The 17,235-nt window shown below is 42.9% G+C and overlaps 1 protein-coding gene across 3 annotated transcripts in view; it reads left to right on the plus strand.

Moving 5' to 3' along the window:
• GPNMB (glycoprotein nmb) overlaps window positions 1–13,498 on the plus strand; it is a 31,998-nt gene extending 18,500 nt beyond the window's left edge. Inside the window, exons 7-11 of one of the 3 annotated variants that reach the window (XM_043967763.1) lie at window positions 6,664–6,804; window positions 8,278–8,380; window positions 9,401–9,609; window positions 11,777–11,870; window positions 12,841–13,498. In XM_043967763.1, coding sequence (XP_043823698.1) covers window positions 6,664–6,804; window positions 8,278–8,380; window positions 9,401–9,609; window positions 11,777–11,870; window positions 12,841–12,994 — 701 coding nt within the window. In that variant the 3' untranslated portion in view covers window positions 12,995–13,498. The remainder of the gene's footprint in view (window positions 1–6,663; window positions 6,805–8,277; window positions 8,381–9,400; window positions 9,610–11,776; window positions 11,871–12,840) is intronic. The other 2 variants (XM_043967764.1, XM_043967765.1) reach the window with 2 other exon arrangements.
• Window positions 13,499–17,235: the final 3,737 nt, after the last annotated feature.

Below are 17,235 nucleotides of genomic sequence, written 5' to 3' on the forward strand. Positions count from 1 at the left end.
GCAGGAAAGCTACCCCTTGCTAAAATTCCATATGTATTCTGGGTTGAGAATTTTATTGGGATAATTCTGGTCCTCTACACTTAAATAATTCTAGATCTGTGATGATGATGGCCATTCTATGAGTCTGATTATGGACAAGGTCAATCCATTACTGAAGAGAGAAATTAATGAAAGTGTATAGTCCAGTAAACATAGGACTTGGGTTCATAATCATAGGTCTACAGCCAGAAGAGACCTTAAAGATCATCTAGCTAAACCCTCTTATTTTATAGTTGGGGAAACTGAGTCTCACAGAAGTCAAGCGACAGGAGCAGGATTTGAACCCAGGTTCTCTGATTCCAAACCTAGTTCTCTTTCCACTGTGTGCACTGGTCGTTGAAATAGGAAGTGCAGAAAACTTTGGGCTCTCTCTCTTCTTTATCAGTATAAGAAAGTTGAGCTTGAAAAACAAAACTCAAGAGCAACCCCATTAAAGAAACAACTGCCGAGACAGATGTGATTCAGAGGCGCTGGATGATGGCATCCTCTGGGAGCTGTCAAGCTCACCTTTCTGACTGACATGAGCGTGTCTAGAAAAGTGGCCTTTATGAGAGTTGGTTTGATTGGTGTCTTATTTTCTAATGGCAAGAAAATCACTTTTATCATATTATGTTGAACGTGTGCATGCTGCTTTTTGGCTCTCACGACATTCTCTGTTTAAAGGGCATATTTCAATCAAGGGTATAAACTTGGGGAGAATCTTCAAGAGCTTCGTGGGAGGGCAGGGAAAAGAGAAGAAGAAAGTAGCTTTTGATCTTTGAAAGTCTCAGCTACTTGTTCTAAGCACCTTAATCCTGGCCTCATAGCTAAAATAATACCTGAGAGGAGAACTGCCTGCAAAAATTGATGAGCTTTTCTACTGGAATTAAAATGATGGGATCATTCCTAAAGGTGGAACTTCATAGTTTTTGTTATATGGGTTTTTTTTTTTTTTTGGTAAGGCAATTGGGGTTAAGTGACTTGCCCAGGGTCACACAGCTAGTAAGTGTTAAGTGTCTGAGGCCGGATTTGAACTCAGGTACTCCTGACTCCAGGGCCAGTGCTTTATCCACTGCGCCACCTAACTGCCCTACATGTTTTTTAAAGAAATGTTAGTTTAAGATACCAAATAGATGATGCTTATTTTCCCCAGTTAAGTACTTCTATTTTAAATGACATGTATTTAATGGATGTTTATTCAATGGATAATCACTGGACAGTTCTGATGTATGAGACACTGTGCTAGGCACTCTGATTCAGCCAGACCTTCCCCAGCTTTCCTACCCCATTTCCCAAAATTTCTCAACATCATGCCTTACTTTTTTTTTCTTTTTAAATGCTTTATTGATGCACTTGTCTCTCTTTTTTAGTATCACTCATTTCCCAACAGCTTTTCTTCCCCCTTCCCCACCAATTGAACCCTACCTATCTTTTCATGGATAAGGACAGTTGAGAAAAACAAAGCAACACATTGGCCATGCCTGACAATGCCTGCTTTATCCATACCTTCAGCCTACCACCTCTCTGTTGAAAGGCAGGAACAATCTTCACCATCCAGCCTTGGAAGTCATCACTGGTCTTTGCCTCCTTCAGTCAGTCAATCAACCAGCATTTAGGTGTCTACTATGTGCCAGGCATTGAATCCATTTTCCATCTTTCTATCTTCAATCTGGCCCTCTCCACTAACTTCTTCCCATGTGCCTACAAATAAATGTGTTGTGGTCTCCCCAATACTAAAAATGTATTCTATCCAATTGAGTAATATTCTTCTTCCTTCCACAGCTAAACTTTTTTTTAAAGTGAGGCAATTGGGGTTAAGTGACTTGCCCAAGGTCACACAGCTAGTGTCAAGTGTCTAAGGCCAGATTTGAACTCAGGTCCTCCTGACTCCACGGCCGGTGCTCTATCCACTGTGCCACCTAGCTGCCCCCACAGCTAAACTTTTAAAAAGTTTTCTATACCTTCCCTCCCCACCGCCAACTTTTTTCACTGTGACCCACACCCTTTCCTCACCATGCAATTTAGATTCTATTTCAATAATCCATAGAAGTCCCCTTCTCCAAGATAACCAATGACTTTTTTTTTTGGTGAGACAATTGGGGTTAAGTGACTTGCCCAGGGTCACACAGCTAGTAAGTGTTAAGTGTCTGAGACTGGATGTGAACTCAGGTCCTCCTGAATCCAGGGTCAGTGCTCTATCCACTGCACCACCTAGCTGCCCCTAACCAATGACTTTTTTTTTTTTTTTTAGTGAGGCAATTGGGGTTAAGTGACTTGCCCAGGGTCACACAGCTGGTAAGTGTTAAGTGTCTGAGGCCGGATTTGAACTCAGGTACTCCTGACTCCAGGGCCGGTGCTCTATCCACTGCGCCACTTAGCTGCCCCAACCAATGACTTCTTAATTGGCAATTACAATTAGGTTTTTTTAGCCTCCTTCCTTGACCCATCTGCAGCATGTAAGGCTGGTGACATCTCTCCCCTCTCCTGCTAGTTATGCTTTCCTCCTTGGCTTCAGAGAAAACCTCTTATTCCTTCCCATCCCCTAGTCTTTGGTCCTCTCTTCTTACTTAATTCTCTCTTGACCATCTCATTCCCTGCCCCACGAGACTATGAAAACGACTCTCCAATCTCCCTCTAATTTTGATCCTGCACTCCGGATCTTCAGTTCAAATGGCCAGCAGGAGTTTTCTGCCAGATTTCCCTGAGGGATGTCAAATTCAACATGTCCAAACCCAAACTTCATATCTTTCCTTCACTACCTGCTCCTCTACTCAGCCAGCCTCACCCCTTTGAAATGATAGTCATAGCTTGGATCCTTCCCCAGGATTATGCACCTAGAGTTCAAAGGGACCTCAGAGACTGTTTTACGTCTCATTTCACAGTGGAGGAAACAGAACCCCAGGGAAATGGAGTGACTTGCTCAAAGTCATACAAGTGGCAAGCGTTAGAGGCAGGATAGAACCCTGGTCCTCTGACCCAGGGTCAATGACCTTACCCTTGAACCATGCTTCATCCCTTTGTTTCCTAAGAGGTTCAAAGTACTATGTCTAGGGGCAGCTAGGTGGCACAGTGGCTAGAGCACAGGCCCTGGAGTCAGGAGGACCTCAGTTCAAATCCGGCCTCAGACACTTGACACTTACTAGCTGTGTGACCCTGGGCAAGTCACTTAACCTTCACTGCCTCACCAAAGGAAAAAAAAAAAGTACTATGTCTAGAGGAGAGAAAGGTAACTTCTGCTCAGAGATGAGAGGAAAGAGAATGAAACCAAGAGCATCTGAGCTGAGCCTCAGACGGCAGTTTCCTGTTTTCCCAACCTCGTTCTGGCTCTGGTCACAAGCAGTGGGGTAGTTTGTTCCTTATGCATAATATGAAAGAAGAGAGAAAAGGAAAATTTGTAACTCAAGGAAACCCCTTGCTTCCCTCTTATTCACCCTTATCCCCAAATGGCATCTAATAGGCCTTGAATTTCATGTGTCAACAACCCTGTTGTGGAATAATATTGGTTGAGGCAAAATAACTCAGGATATGTCTGTAGTCCACTTTAACTAGAACAGAGGGAGCATGAAAGGGAATACTGGGAGATAAGCCAAGAAAAATACATTGAAGCCAAAATTCTGAAGGGCCAAATGCTGGGAAATGGAGTTTGGACTTGATTCAGGAGGCAGTGGGGAGCCATTGACTGTTTTTGAGGAAGACAATAGCCGTGATCAGAGCTGTGCTTTGGGAAGATTATTATGGCCATAGTGTGTGTAGAGTTATATAATTTATACACTCTTTATATAACAGAAATATAGATATGATTTTTGCTATGGTAATACATTTAATTCATCAAAAAAAAAGTTGATCTTAGTTCTTTCTCAGAAGCTTTCATTCTTCCTTTCTAGTATTTCAAAAGGAACCTTATAATTTCACTATGAAAAATTAGTCAATATCCATGGCTTCTATAGATGAATCCAACACCATATTGTATATCAGGGCATTCTTTATAAACAGAACAGTCCCTTTACTGACCTAACCCAGATTTTTTTATACAGATCTGATCATTTCTCAGGATGGGGAATGCCTGGTATGGAAACTCCCTCCAGGGATCCAGGTGAACAACTCATCTTTAACTTATGGTCTTTGAGAGCTGGATGCTTTCCAAGCCTTAAAATGCTATTTAAATGGATCACCATATTGTGTTATTTGTGGTGGTGTTGTTCCTTTTGTTAGCTGGGGTCCTGGGGGGTAGGTGATTCATCCCTGATCCCACAGTCATTCTGTGCATGTCAGGGGCAGAGCTTGACCCCAGACTGACCCTCTGGCCATAGCAGTGGTGACCTTGCAGACTCAGTGGGCTAGTCAAGCCCAAACTCCCTACCCACTGGCAGTGTGACCACCACAGCTTCTCCTGCTAAGAAGTTTATAGTCCTTTGTGGCAGATCCTTTTTAATGAGAAAGCATATGTTGATTAATAATCACATCTCAGTGTCATGATAGAAGTTTTTGGGGAAGGTTTTTGGTTTTGTTCTGCTTTTTTTTTTTTTTAGCGGGCATTTATGATGGCTTTTCATGACTTTAGCCTTTATGAAGTAGATCTGCCCATCTTCTCAGCCTGATGTAATAGATAGACTGCTAGACCTGGAGTCAGAAAGAACTCAGTTCAAATCCAGCCTCAGGGGCAGCTAGGTGGCACAGTTGATAAAGCACCGGCCCTGGATTCAGGAGGACCTGAGTTCAAATCTGGCCTCAGACTCTTGACACTTACTAGCTATGTGATACTAGGCAAGTCACTTAGCCTTCATTGCCAGGCCCAAAAAACAAAAACAAAACAAACAAAACAAAACAAAAACAAAACAACAAATCTAGCCTCAGACAATTATTAGCTGTGTGCCCTTGGGCAAATCATTCAACTACTCTAAGCCTCAGTCTCCTCATCTGTAAAATGGGGATATCACCTATCTCCGAGGATTGTTTGTGAGGATCAAATGTGATAATATTTGTAAAGTGATTTGCAAATCTTTTGTTATCATTGTTCCATTGTTTCAGTCATGTGTGCAGCTCTTCATGACCCCATTTTGTGGTTTTCTCTCTGGGGTGGTTTGTCATTTTCTTCTCTAGCTCATTTTACAAGATGAGGAAACTGAGGCAAACAGGGTTAAGTGATTTGCCCAGCGTCACAGCTGTTAAGTGTCAAATGTATGAGGTCAGATTTGAACTCACATCCCCCTGACTCCAGCACTTCATCCACTTCGCCACCTAGCTGCCCCAAAGTGCTGTATAAATGTTTGCTATAGCTTGCCTTTTAAATTAAATTTAAATCAGTTCAAAAGTAGTTATTAAGGGTCAACCAGGCACTAGACATTATGCTAGGCACTGGGGAGACAGACAAAAATAAAAAACAATTCATGTCCTCAAAGAGGTTGGTTACATTCCACCAGAGGGAAACAAGTAGGATACAGATAAGTAGATAGAAAGTAATTTCAGAGATGGAACAGGTACTGTCAGGGTGGGGGAGGGAGGAAGAGGTGAGGTCAGCCTCTAGGAGGCAGCAAGGGCAGAGCTTCCAAAGGAGCTTAGGATTCTCTGAGCCAGAGGTGAGGAAGGAGTGTATTTTAGGTATGGAAAACCATTGGAAATTGAAAGAAAAAAGGTGGAACATCTTTCCCACTTTGTCAAACCGCTTTGACTTAATGAGGGCTTCTGCTATGACAAATAAGACACTACATCTTTTTAACACCAACCAAAAGTAAGTTTCCCAGAAACGATCCTGAATTCAGAAAGGGGGAAGTGGGGGTGGGGGTAGGGTGGGAGTGCTTCTTGTAATTACCCTGAGAGTGGATGAATCTAAGCTCAGGCTCTTCCATTCTACACTACATTCTCAGGAACCCAATCAGATATCAGGATTCCCACAAGGTGTTTCTTTTTTTTTGTTTTTTTTTTAGTGAGGCAATTGGGGTTAAGTGACTTGCCCAGGGTCACACAGCTAGTAAGTGTTAAGTGTCTGAGGCTGGATTTGAACTCAGGTCCTCCTGACTCCAGGGCCGGTGCTCTATCCACTGCGCCATCTAGCTGCCCCTCCCCTTCTTTTCTTTTTTCTTTTTTTCTTTTTTTTGCAGGGCAATGAGGGTTAAGTGACTTGCCTAGGATCACACAGCTAGTTAAGTGTCAAGTGTCTGAGGCTGGATTTGAACTCAGGTCCTCCTGAATCCAAGGCCAGTGCTTTATCCACTGTGCCACCTAGCTGCCCCCAGGGTGTTTCTTGATGCTTTAATACTTGTGTTTTCCCTGTATAATAAATAAAGGCCAGAACTCAATAAAGTTAGATACCCAATGCATCAATTAGCAGGAATGGGACCTGGATTAGGAGACTGGTTTTCAGCCTGGATTCTACTATTCTCACCAATCCCTTGCTTCATTTCTTTGAGCTGTCTCACTGTGCCTAGCACAGTGCCAAGCATATAACAGGAATCATTGAAAACCCACTGCAAGGATCACTCGGTAACACCCACACAGCTGATTGTCTGCTCTTCCCATTGAATTCAGTTCAAAGTCCTAAAGTATTTTCAGTCCCATCTTGTTTTCAAGGCTTTGCTGAAACATCATTTTAAAATGTTTTCAAAGTTTCTGTTGTTATACCACGAATCTCTCTTTTTTAATTCTCAGTAAGTACTGTAAATCCCTCTGATGTTACCACCCCATTGCCTACTGGTGCCAGCCTACAAGATTGGAGAAAGAGAGTAGCTCCTGATGAAAGCTGCCAGATCATCAGATATGGTCATTTCGTGGCATCTCTCACTATTGTAGGTAAGCACCCGGAACCAGCTGGGACACCAAACTCAATCAAGAAGCATTTATTTACCGATCTCCTACCCCATTCTCAACATTGTTCTAGGGGCTCATGGAGATACAGAAGTCTAAGGTGTGAGTGCTGCCCTCAAAGAGCCCAAACTGTAATTGGACAGAGAAGATAAAACTATCTCTCCTTATGTCTTTTTTTTTTTCAATTTCTTTTGAGTCTGGTTCTCCCTATTGCACCCAGGCTAGAAGTATGATGACCAGTCATGGGCCATTCTACTTCCCTCTGCCAATTGACACAGAAACTTGGACGTGTTCCATTTCTGACCTGGGGAGTTTGTCCTTTCTCAGGCAGCCTGGTGACCCCCCCCACCCCACTTCCTGGCTCCTGGGGCTCACTATACTGATGCCAGACTTAGTTTGGATACTGGATTGGCCCTAGCCTTATTGAAGCTTAGACCCCTTAAGCTCAAGGGGATTCCCCGCCCTCAACCTCCCATTTCTTCTGTATTGAAATGGCTTAAATGGAAGCATCTAAATATTGGCTTCAGTTTTGCAGTCTTTCCAAGATGGCTAGCTAAAGGTAGCAACTCTTTAGGCCACACACTACCAGGCCATTCACCTCAGCAAAATTGGGAAATCCTCCAAGTTTGGCTGCTTTCCACCTCCCAAATGCTCTCTCTTCCCTTCTTGAATATTTCTGTTTCTCTCACCTCCCAAGAGGTCCCATGTTATTTCCCACTGGTATACATATAATTAAATCAGGTACTCTTGAAAAATCAAAAACTCTTTAAGCAACAAACAAATGAATCTCCAATATTGGCATTTCAGACAGCTTGATGAATGTCAGGAGATGTATTTGAGGATGGGGGGGGTGTAGGGACAGAGAAAGAAACTTCCTGCCCCCCCCCCCGCCCCGGCATCCCTCATACGATACAGGTATCTTCAGATCCAATGGGCTGCCTCCAACTATAAGAGAACACTACCTCCCAAATCCTGGGTGCTTACTTTCAGGCAGTTTGGGACAGAGTAGGGGGTGGAGGAGAATCTATTTAGTATGGCTGCCCGGGCTCAACTCTCATCAGCTTCTGGCTGAGTACAGGAGGCTCCCTGAATCTGGTGGGGATAGGTCCTGTTAGCTTTCTCCAGCCCCCCTGCCCAGAAGGGACTGACCACTTTGACTTGGTCCACTATTGTTCCACTTGCTAGTTTTCACAAGTTCATGCTTTATGTAAGAAGGGAAATGAAAACAAGCTAGAAGGGAAGTCAGCAGCTCCTTTAGGCTTTTCAAGAGATTGGGCTCCATGGATACGGAGCCACTGGGCAGAATCCAGGACCTTTGATTTTGGTTTGTTGGTGTCTTAACAGTGGGGAGAAGGAAGGCGGGAGAAGGCAGTCTTTGTTTGTATGCTTTGGCCTTCTGATTCACTGGCTTCTTTTTTTTTTCCCCTTCATGGGGGTTCTTGGGGGGTATTTTGTAAGAGGGAATCCTTGAAGTTAATATCATCCAGATGACAAATATTCAGAAGTCCATGTCACAGACCGAAGACCCCACGATCGACTTTGTGGTCACCTGCCAAGGAAAGTAAGTATAATAACAGAATTAAAGCAATCAGATGCTAGCAGGCCCCCAGACCTGGGGACAAGGCTATTTTCAACATGCCTTCCACCCCCTAAACAAGAAGAGAATCGCCTGATTCACTGCAGCTCCAGATAGAGGTGTAACTAGGAATTCTTTCACATGGGGCCAAAACAGTTGAATGGGGTGGCGAGCCAGGCATGGCACAAAGGCCAGTCCTGGATGATAGCACCAACAGTTGTCCCACCCTGGTTACAGCCCTGGATAAAGAACAATGATGGAATTTACCAAGTGTCCAAGGAGTTATAGGACTCATGGTTTTGCTGACCTTGAAAAATGTTTAAGTTACTAAAACTTTCAGAATGAGTCCAGCTTATTGATTGACACAAAGAGCTAAGAGAGATGAAAGGTGGCAAAATGTCACTTTCCCAATGACATCACACTCTGCTGGGGGTAACCGCAGATAGCTCAGTGCTGGGGAGGAGGTGGCAGGCTGATGGATGGGACATGCCATTAGAGGCAGCTGGTGGCACAACATAAAGAGTGCTGGCCCTAGAGTAAGGTATTCAAATCTGACCCCAGACACTTACTAGTACTTTGAGATCCTGGGTAAATCACTTAACCTCTGTTTGCCTTAGTTTCCTCAACCATAAAATGGGGATAATATTAGCACCTACCTCCCATGGTTGTTGTAAGGCTCAAATAAGATATTTGTTGTTATTGTTGTTTTAAAGCACTTAGCACAGTACCTGGCAATAAAGGAATGCTGGATCCTTGATGGATATAAAGTGTCAGTTTCCCCCATTGCTCATTCACTCACTGCCCATCCAACACTCAAATGGATGTGTGAGCTCATCTACATTGGTATTTCCTAAAATAACACAGCACATAGCCCATACAGGCCACCCACCATTAACAAAGTATTTCTCTTCCCACTCTTTCCCATCCTCCCCACCCCTCTTTCTGTGTCTGTCTCTGTCTCTCCCACCCTACTACCACCACCAACAACCTTTTTGCCATTTTCAGCATTCCTACCGATGTCTGCACGATTATTTCTGACCCTACGTGCCTGTGGCCCCAGGACACAGTCTGTGACCCTGTGGAAGTCAATGACCAGTGTTTATTGACCATAAGGAGAGCCTTCAGTGAGGCTGGGATGTATTGTGTGAACCTTACTTTGGGCAATGAGGCCAGCCTGGCCCTGACAAGTACACTGGTCTCTGTCAGTGGAGGAGGTAAGCAGTAACTCTCAGACAAATGTTCATTGTTGGTTGCATCACAATAATTGTGAGGTTTAGGGATCCAGACCTGGGATTTTTATCAGTTGGAGAAACTCCCCAAGTAGAAACCTTCTCTGCTGATGTGATCAATAATTCATCAGTCACTTATTATCTTAGAAACATGTCTGAGGGCACTGAGGCAGTAAATGATTTACCCAAGGTCACACAGCTGAGAGGGGTCAGAGAGAGGACTTGAATTCAGTTCTTCCTGACTGGAGCTTGGCCCTCTACCAATTGAACCACACTCCCTCTCAACAACATAATACTTGTGCAGAAGGATCGTAGAATGAAAATGTATGGAGAGAGTTTAGGGTGGAGGGGGAGTACTACTGGGAAGTGAGAGTAATGTTTTTTAAGAGAATGTCAATGAAGCAGTTATTTTTTATAAAAGAAAACATACACCCACATTTCCTTGAGCTATTTAGAGCTTTGCTTTCTGAGTTTAGTTAATGTCTCCCCCACAATTCCCTCTCTCCCTCACACACTGGAAGATTCATTGAACGATGGTTAGTAAGGCTTCCTGGGCTAGGATTAAAAGAAAAGAACAAATCTACTTAGAACACAGTTTGGAAGAAAGTGACTCCAGAAAATTTTGACTGGGGCCAAGTCCTCAGATGAAAATACAGAGAGTGACCTTAGACCAAGTACCAATAGGCTATAATTGTACAGTTAAGCCTCTCCTTGAATGTGGCCACATTTCTAGAGGTGACTTGAAAGGTCTGTGTACTATAAATACTAATGTTGGTCCGTGTCTTTAAATAAGCTGGGTAACCTGGTGCCAGTGTCAGGCTCACATGCCCACATAGAGGAGACAGCAGCATGGTCAAAAATGCAAAGTGAAGGAGAGGAAGCAAAAACCCCAGTGGGCTCCTGGTTTCCTTATCGACTCTCCAAAATGCCCTCTAATTCGCTCTCCCAAATCCTACCAGATAAAGACACCAAACCCACAGTGCCAAACTCACTTGGCTACTCTTCAGGAACTCAGCAGGGAAAACCAAACAGATAATTTAAAAACCAAATTACTGTCTATTCTGACTTTCCTGGTAGACATAAAATTCCAATAGAACAAACAAGGAGGGGGCCTCAATTGGGAATTGGACTTTTGTGCTAGGAGATTGTCCAGTTAGGCCCCTCCACCATTCCTCTGTAGTTGAGTATTTATTGTAGCTGATTTTATTGCAAGAATCTACTTTTTCACCCCTGTTCAAAGGGCAGGTGCTGAATAAGGGAGTAGAAAACAAAGACGAATGCCTTTAATTCTCATATCCTTAGTTCTGCTGCCTCCTTTGAGCAGAATTCCGCCAAATCTGAACATCACTTCCCTTGTGGCTCCTACTGATTCAAGGTTTCTCTACCCAGTTATACATACATGCACATGCGTAAATATACCTGCATACATACATATGTGTATTATATGTACTCTATATACATATGCATATATAGGTATATGTGAGTGTATGTATATATAATATATATTAATCAACATATGCTTTCTCATTAAAAAGGTTCAAGGCAAACTTAAAACTCAGAAAGAGCAGCTTGAGGAAACATGAGCACTAACCATTGTTTCACAGTTAGGAGACCTTGTGGTTGAGACATTCTAGGGAAGATGGGAGAGGTCATTTCTAAAAGAAATTGGAGGGGCAGCTAGGTGGCACAGTGGATAGAGCACCGACCCTGGAGTCAGGAGGACCTGAATTCAAATCCAGCCTCAGACACTTGACCCTTACTAGCTGTGTGATCCTGGGCAAGTCACTTAACCCTCATTGTTCTGAAAAAAAAAAATTAGAGGAGAGAAAAGTTAGGGGCAGGATGATTATAAGGACATGAATTCACTTTATGTCAACTCTAATTTATTAAGTGCCTACTGTGTGCCAGTCACTGGGTTGGGTACAGAAACCCCAAAGACCCAAATGAGACTATTCCTTTCTTTGAGGAACTTACCATCTACCAAGAGATACGATATAGAGCCGTAGACCATAGCATGTAATAGAATGCAGATAATATGCATGGTATTGAGGAGAGAGGGGGCACTAATGACTCGTCCATTGAGCTGGCATTTGGAGAAATGTGCACCTACTGTGGAAGAGCTCATTGCAAAGTTCTTTCTTTTCCTCCTGAGTTCCAGGGTCACCTGCCAGGGTAGGAGCAGGCATCTTGGTCTCCATCAGTGCCTCGATTGCAGTCGCTGTCCTTCTAATCTTCTTTGTGTACAAGTAAGTTCCTGCCTCCAACTCTTTGGGCATTTTCCGAGATGTTGTTTGAACAAGCCTTGCCGGCTCTCTACAAACGGTCCCTCTCTTCTGTGCCTGGACATTAGAGCAAGGACTTGGCTGGCAGGCTTCCTTTTTTGCTTGAACAAAGCCCTTTTCCCATGGTGCAGTGAAAAAAGCTCTGGCTCCGGAGTCCGAGGCTCTGAGCTCAAAGCCCACCTCTGATACTGCTGGAGGAAGTCTTTGTCTCCCTTGTAAAAAGGGTATTGGACTAAGTGGCCTCTGAGGCCCCTTCCAGCTCTCAATCTATAATTCTTCCTTCTCTTCCATCCTAATGAACTCTGATTGCTTAAACTCCACTAATATTGCCAGGAGTTTAAAAAGAAAAATCTCCAATGAAATCAGTGGTTCAGGTTTTTAGTAACAGCTGACCTTTTTTTTGGGGGGGGGGCGGTCTGGAGCTATGATTTCCTGGTGTGGGAAGTCCCTTCACTGATAAAAATCAGCCACTACCCTGTAACTTGGGGTCTTAGTTACTTGCCTGGGGGCAAAGAGGGGGTGAGTAACTTTACTGCCAGTGTGTCAGAGGCAGGATTTAAATGGAAGGCTAGGGCTCTGCCCACTGGGCCTGCTTCCTTCTCTCCAAAACTAAACTGTGACTGTTTCATGCTGAATGTCTTAAGAGGTTTTTATATTCATCAAAAACTGTGCTAAGCTAGCACTTCTCTTCCATGGGAGAGTGAAAGGAAAGCTCCCACTAAACGAGAGGTTCTTTATGTACCCTAGCAACTAGCTGGCATTAGATTGAGTCTAAACAGAAGTGATGTTTTTCTTTCCTTTGATTCATTTATTTATTTATTTTTGTTTGGTGCTTGTTATATTTGATAAAAGAATGTAAGGGGCTTTTAAAAAGAAAGTAACATTTTATCAGTGAATATCTTTTCTGAGTAACTTTTACAAACGTTTCTTGAAGGAGATACAAAGAATACAAACCAATTGAAAGCTGCCCTGGGAAGGCAGTAAATAGCAGTGGACTGGATGTTTCTTTCCATAAGGAGAAGGCTGTGTTCTTCCCAGCAAACAACGAGAAGGATCCACTGCTGAAGAAAGAGGCTGGAATTGTTTAGCACTCCAAGCAAATCTGTGCCTTTCTAGTACACACTGTATGGTACTTTACATTGGAGCTGTCCTTGAGTGGATGACTGATATAAGATATAAGAAAAGGCATATTGTAAGTGGTATACACTACTTGTGGGCATAATTTTTTTATATAGGTTAAAAGATAATTTAGAAGATTGAAGAGGGGGATTATACTGTAGACAGCCTTGGTCAGATTCTATAACTAATAAAACCACTTGGCAATTTTTTCTTTCATTGTGCTTTATGATTTCCTAAGCACTACCAGTATCTGTCCTAGAATAGATGCCTCCCCAGGGAAGCCAACCTTCCTAATTTGGATCTTACCTAGGTTAACAACAAGATAATTCTTTAAGGAAAAAGAGGGAACTAATAGGAGAGCTGTCAACTGCTCATGATCTTCTGTGTTAAAATACTAGTAAAGCAAAATAAAGGGGAAAAAAGGCTATACAATAAATTCTGCTTCTAGGTGATTCTCTGAACACACAGGGTCCTCACCCTGGTTTTTAAAAAAAATTAGGTATTCAAGCCCCTAGACAAGGGATGAATACTCAGCCCTAATAAAAGAGGTTAGTGGTGTTTCATGAGGTTTTGGCAGGGTAGGGAGAATGTTGCCTTGTCCGCTCTAAGGCTGAGAGAACTGAAGAAATATAATCCTGCCATTCTCTACCCCGCTCCCAAACAATGGGTGTGAGTTTGTCCGGCTGCCTGCCTCTTTTTAGGCCAATGCCCACAGACCAAATGTGGTGGGGAGCTCACCTGTATCTTGAGAACAACAGACAAATGAAACAGTCAATGCCAACATTCCATGACCTGGTACCTTGGTATCCTTGACTTCACAGGGGGAAAATGCCTTTTTGTACTAATTTGCTTTTATTTACATCAAGAATAAATTTGCAAAGAGACAAATTAAGGCTCAATGGTAGGTAAAACATCCTAGTAATTAGCACTGTCCAAGAATGGAATGGTCTGCTTTAAGAAATTGTTAGTTCTGGGGCAGCTAGGTGGCACAGTGAAGAGAGCACCGGTCCTGGATTCAGGAGGACCTGAGTTCAAATCTGAATTCAGACACTTAACACTTACTAGCTATGTGACCCTAGGCAAGTCACTTAACCCCAATTGCCTCAACAACAACAAAAATTGTTGGTTCCTCTCACTGGAGGCCTTCAGACAAGGAGGACTAGATGACCACTTGTAAGCTCTATGGGTGAGGAGCTACTTGTTTAAACAGAAGCTTCAGTCTGATTGCTTCAGGAGTGCCTCCTATCCTTATGGTGATCTGTAATTAGAATACCCACCTTGCCCTTCTCTTCCCATTCTCTCCACTACCACCAAAAAGCTGCATGGGTTGTTGATTTCTTTTCACTTTTGTGGCTCCTTGGGCATTCATTTTAGCCTAATTTCTCCTTTAAAGAAACGTTGGGTCAAGATGACATATAGTGTGCTTTACCTACAAATAGCCATGGGACCCTTGGACATTGAGGAATATAGAAATTTACTTGGCCCCTCTCCTTTTGGAAGAGAGATTGTGGACCATGGATGCAGAATGAGGAATAGATGCTTAAACATGGTTAACGTGCTGATTTCTTTTTGCCAAATTGTACTTCTTTGGTATAAAAAAGGGTCCTGTGGTGGTGTGAGGGGAATGGAGGCAGGTGTCATTGAGAAGACAGTGATGAAAAGAGAGAGAACCAGCAAAATAAACCACCCCCTGCTCCCCACCCAAAAAAACCTCACTGATCATGTGACTCAAACTAGGCTTATGGAATTTAAACAACCTCTTTTCTCTACATTGGTTACCTGCTTTTTGTCTCCTTGGTGAGGAAATGAGCACAAACCAAAAATGAGAATTCTCTGTATCCTCTTAGAGAGAAAGGGTGGATATCAACATCTCCATAGCTCAGGGATGCAGAGGCAGAGCTGCCTGAATTGGGGCAGTTCTACTCTTGGGCACAATGCCCACCCTTGGCTATCAGATGGCACCAGGTTGAGGGTCCTTGGTCACTGAAGACCTGGCCCAGTCTGTGGTACCTTTTTTATTCCTGCACCAGAAGGATGGCAGTTCAGTCAGTGTTGGGTAGATGGCACTGTCATCCCATTCACTTGTGCAGGCAATCTCTCAGCATGAATTTTCTTTCAGTACAATGATTTGTTCTGAAATCTTGCCTCCAAAGTACATTTGATTTACGGTGGCAGGGATGGATTATGACATTGGCAGGCCCTAAGACATGTTGAGTGCATGAAGCCCCATGCCATTTTTTTAAAAAGCATTTATTTTCACAGGAAGGATATTGAAAATATCAACAGGAAAGTCTTATATTTGCAGATATACCCAGATGAAGTTGTAAAAATAGAATAATAATTTAGCTAAAACACATGTCTTGCACTATGCCAGCTTGTGTTAGGAAATAACCTTAAATTCCTATTTTGGGGGCTATGATTTCTGGACAGCTTGACTTTAGGGTGACAGGAACCCCTGAGCAGTGGGTTATATAAATCAGACTACTTGATGAGAGCCCTGCATCTGTTAATACATTATGCTCATTTAAAAAAAAGTTTTATTAATTTTATTTTATGGAATAAAATAAGCATTTCCACAACATAGTATATTTTTTAAATGATTGCACATGAAACTGAAAATATGTACAACTTGCTCATTTTTAACACTACAGATTGATGTGGTTTTTTTTTCATAATTTTGAGAAAGCAAAGTCAGATCTGGTCAGGGAGATTATTTATTTTTAGAATTCACAAAAGAATAGTCAGCCCCTGACAGACGGATGGCAACCCATGGCAACTCATAGAAATACTCATTTCATATCACAATTACACTTTTAATCTTTTTTTTCCCCTCAGCTCTGACTACCCATCTGTTAATAATGACCAATTACTACATAGTCAGATCCACAAGTTTTTGTCATTTTAAAATGAAAATGTCTACATTAAGAGAGAAATCTCTTTTTCTCACATCTTTTTTATCAATATATTTTATAAAATCAGAAATGCTGTAGCTTCTTGTTGTTGTTAGCAGCTGTCCATATTGTGAAAAGCATGGCTTAGTGCATTTGTGTTGACTTTCCTACAAGAATGAAGAAAATAAATCAGAGCTCCACATTGCTGGGCCTCCATTTCCTTATCTATAAGATTAAGAAAGGGCTGGACTCAGTAATCCCTGTGGCCCCATCCAGCTTTAAATCTCTGTGTTTCTGGGAAATGATTCCCTATTCAAAGAATTCAATTAGAATGTGCTTGTTGCTAAGGCTTCTAAGCTCGAGCTTCTATTCCTATGTATGGCCAGGGGGCACTGTGGTACAGCAGACGGTTGCTAAGTGCTCTGCATCTTTTAAGCTCTTGCAAAGTAATTGATACTGCAGCTTTCCCAAGTGGTTTTACAGGATAAAGTTCAGTCACATTGCAGGTCTGCTAGCCCCTCACCTGTTACTGAGATCAGCCCTAACACCCATCCTGGCAGTGGATGGGACCCTGTGAAGAGGGTACAAAGACAGATGAGAGAATACCAAACTCAAGGACTCCCATGAGCCAGTAGATGCAGCCTCCACCCTGGAACATGAGCAGGCTTGAACTTCAAATGGCTGCCTACTCTGCAATCATGCTGAAGAGCCTGGGGTCGGCCCAGTTTCTGGGATTCTGGTGACGTAGAGACACAGCCCCTCTCTCTGGAAGCAAACACAACAAGGCTCCTGCCAGTCTGCAGGCTCCAAACATATGCCATGATAAAAATCCTTCCTTGCCCCTGCTATGCCTACAACCAAAAAAGTTGATAAACTTAGGGGGCTGTTGAAAGCACACTTCTCCCTAACACCACCAAGCCATCCTTACGAGGTTTACATCTCACAAGCATAATCAGAATTCTAGGGAGGGCATTGCTGCATATGCTTCGGAGCCATGCCATCTGCTCGATATTGCGAATTGAGAGTTTTTTCATATGCTGGGTTGGAGAATCACCTTGTGTGGGGAGTTAATGAGGAATCCTTCCAATAGCACCTCTTGACTGGACCAAATTGAATGTTCAAAATGTCCCACAACGAGTTCTCACTCTATGAGATTGGCTCATTATGCACCTTAGAAATTGAAAGTTGCTTCCTGGTACCATTTTCCAGCTCAGATACTTTTGCTCCAAGTCATTGTCCTCGTTGTCCTTACCCCCCTCTCAAAAGAACGTTGGAGTCTGTCCCTGGAGCAACCTGGCTTCTGATGGGTATTTTGCTTT

This window comes from Dromiciops gliroides, chromosome 5 (genome assembly GCF_019393635.1).
Source record: "Dromiciops gliroides isolate mDroGli1 chromosome 5, mDroGli1.pri, whole genome shotgun sequence".
Taxonomy (NCBI): Eukaryota; Metazoa; Chordata; class Mammalia; order Microbiotheria; family Microbiotheriidae; genus Dromiciops; species Dromiciops gliroides.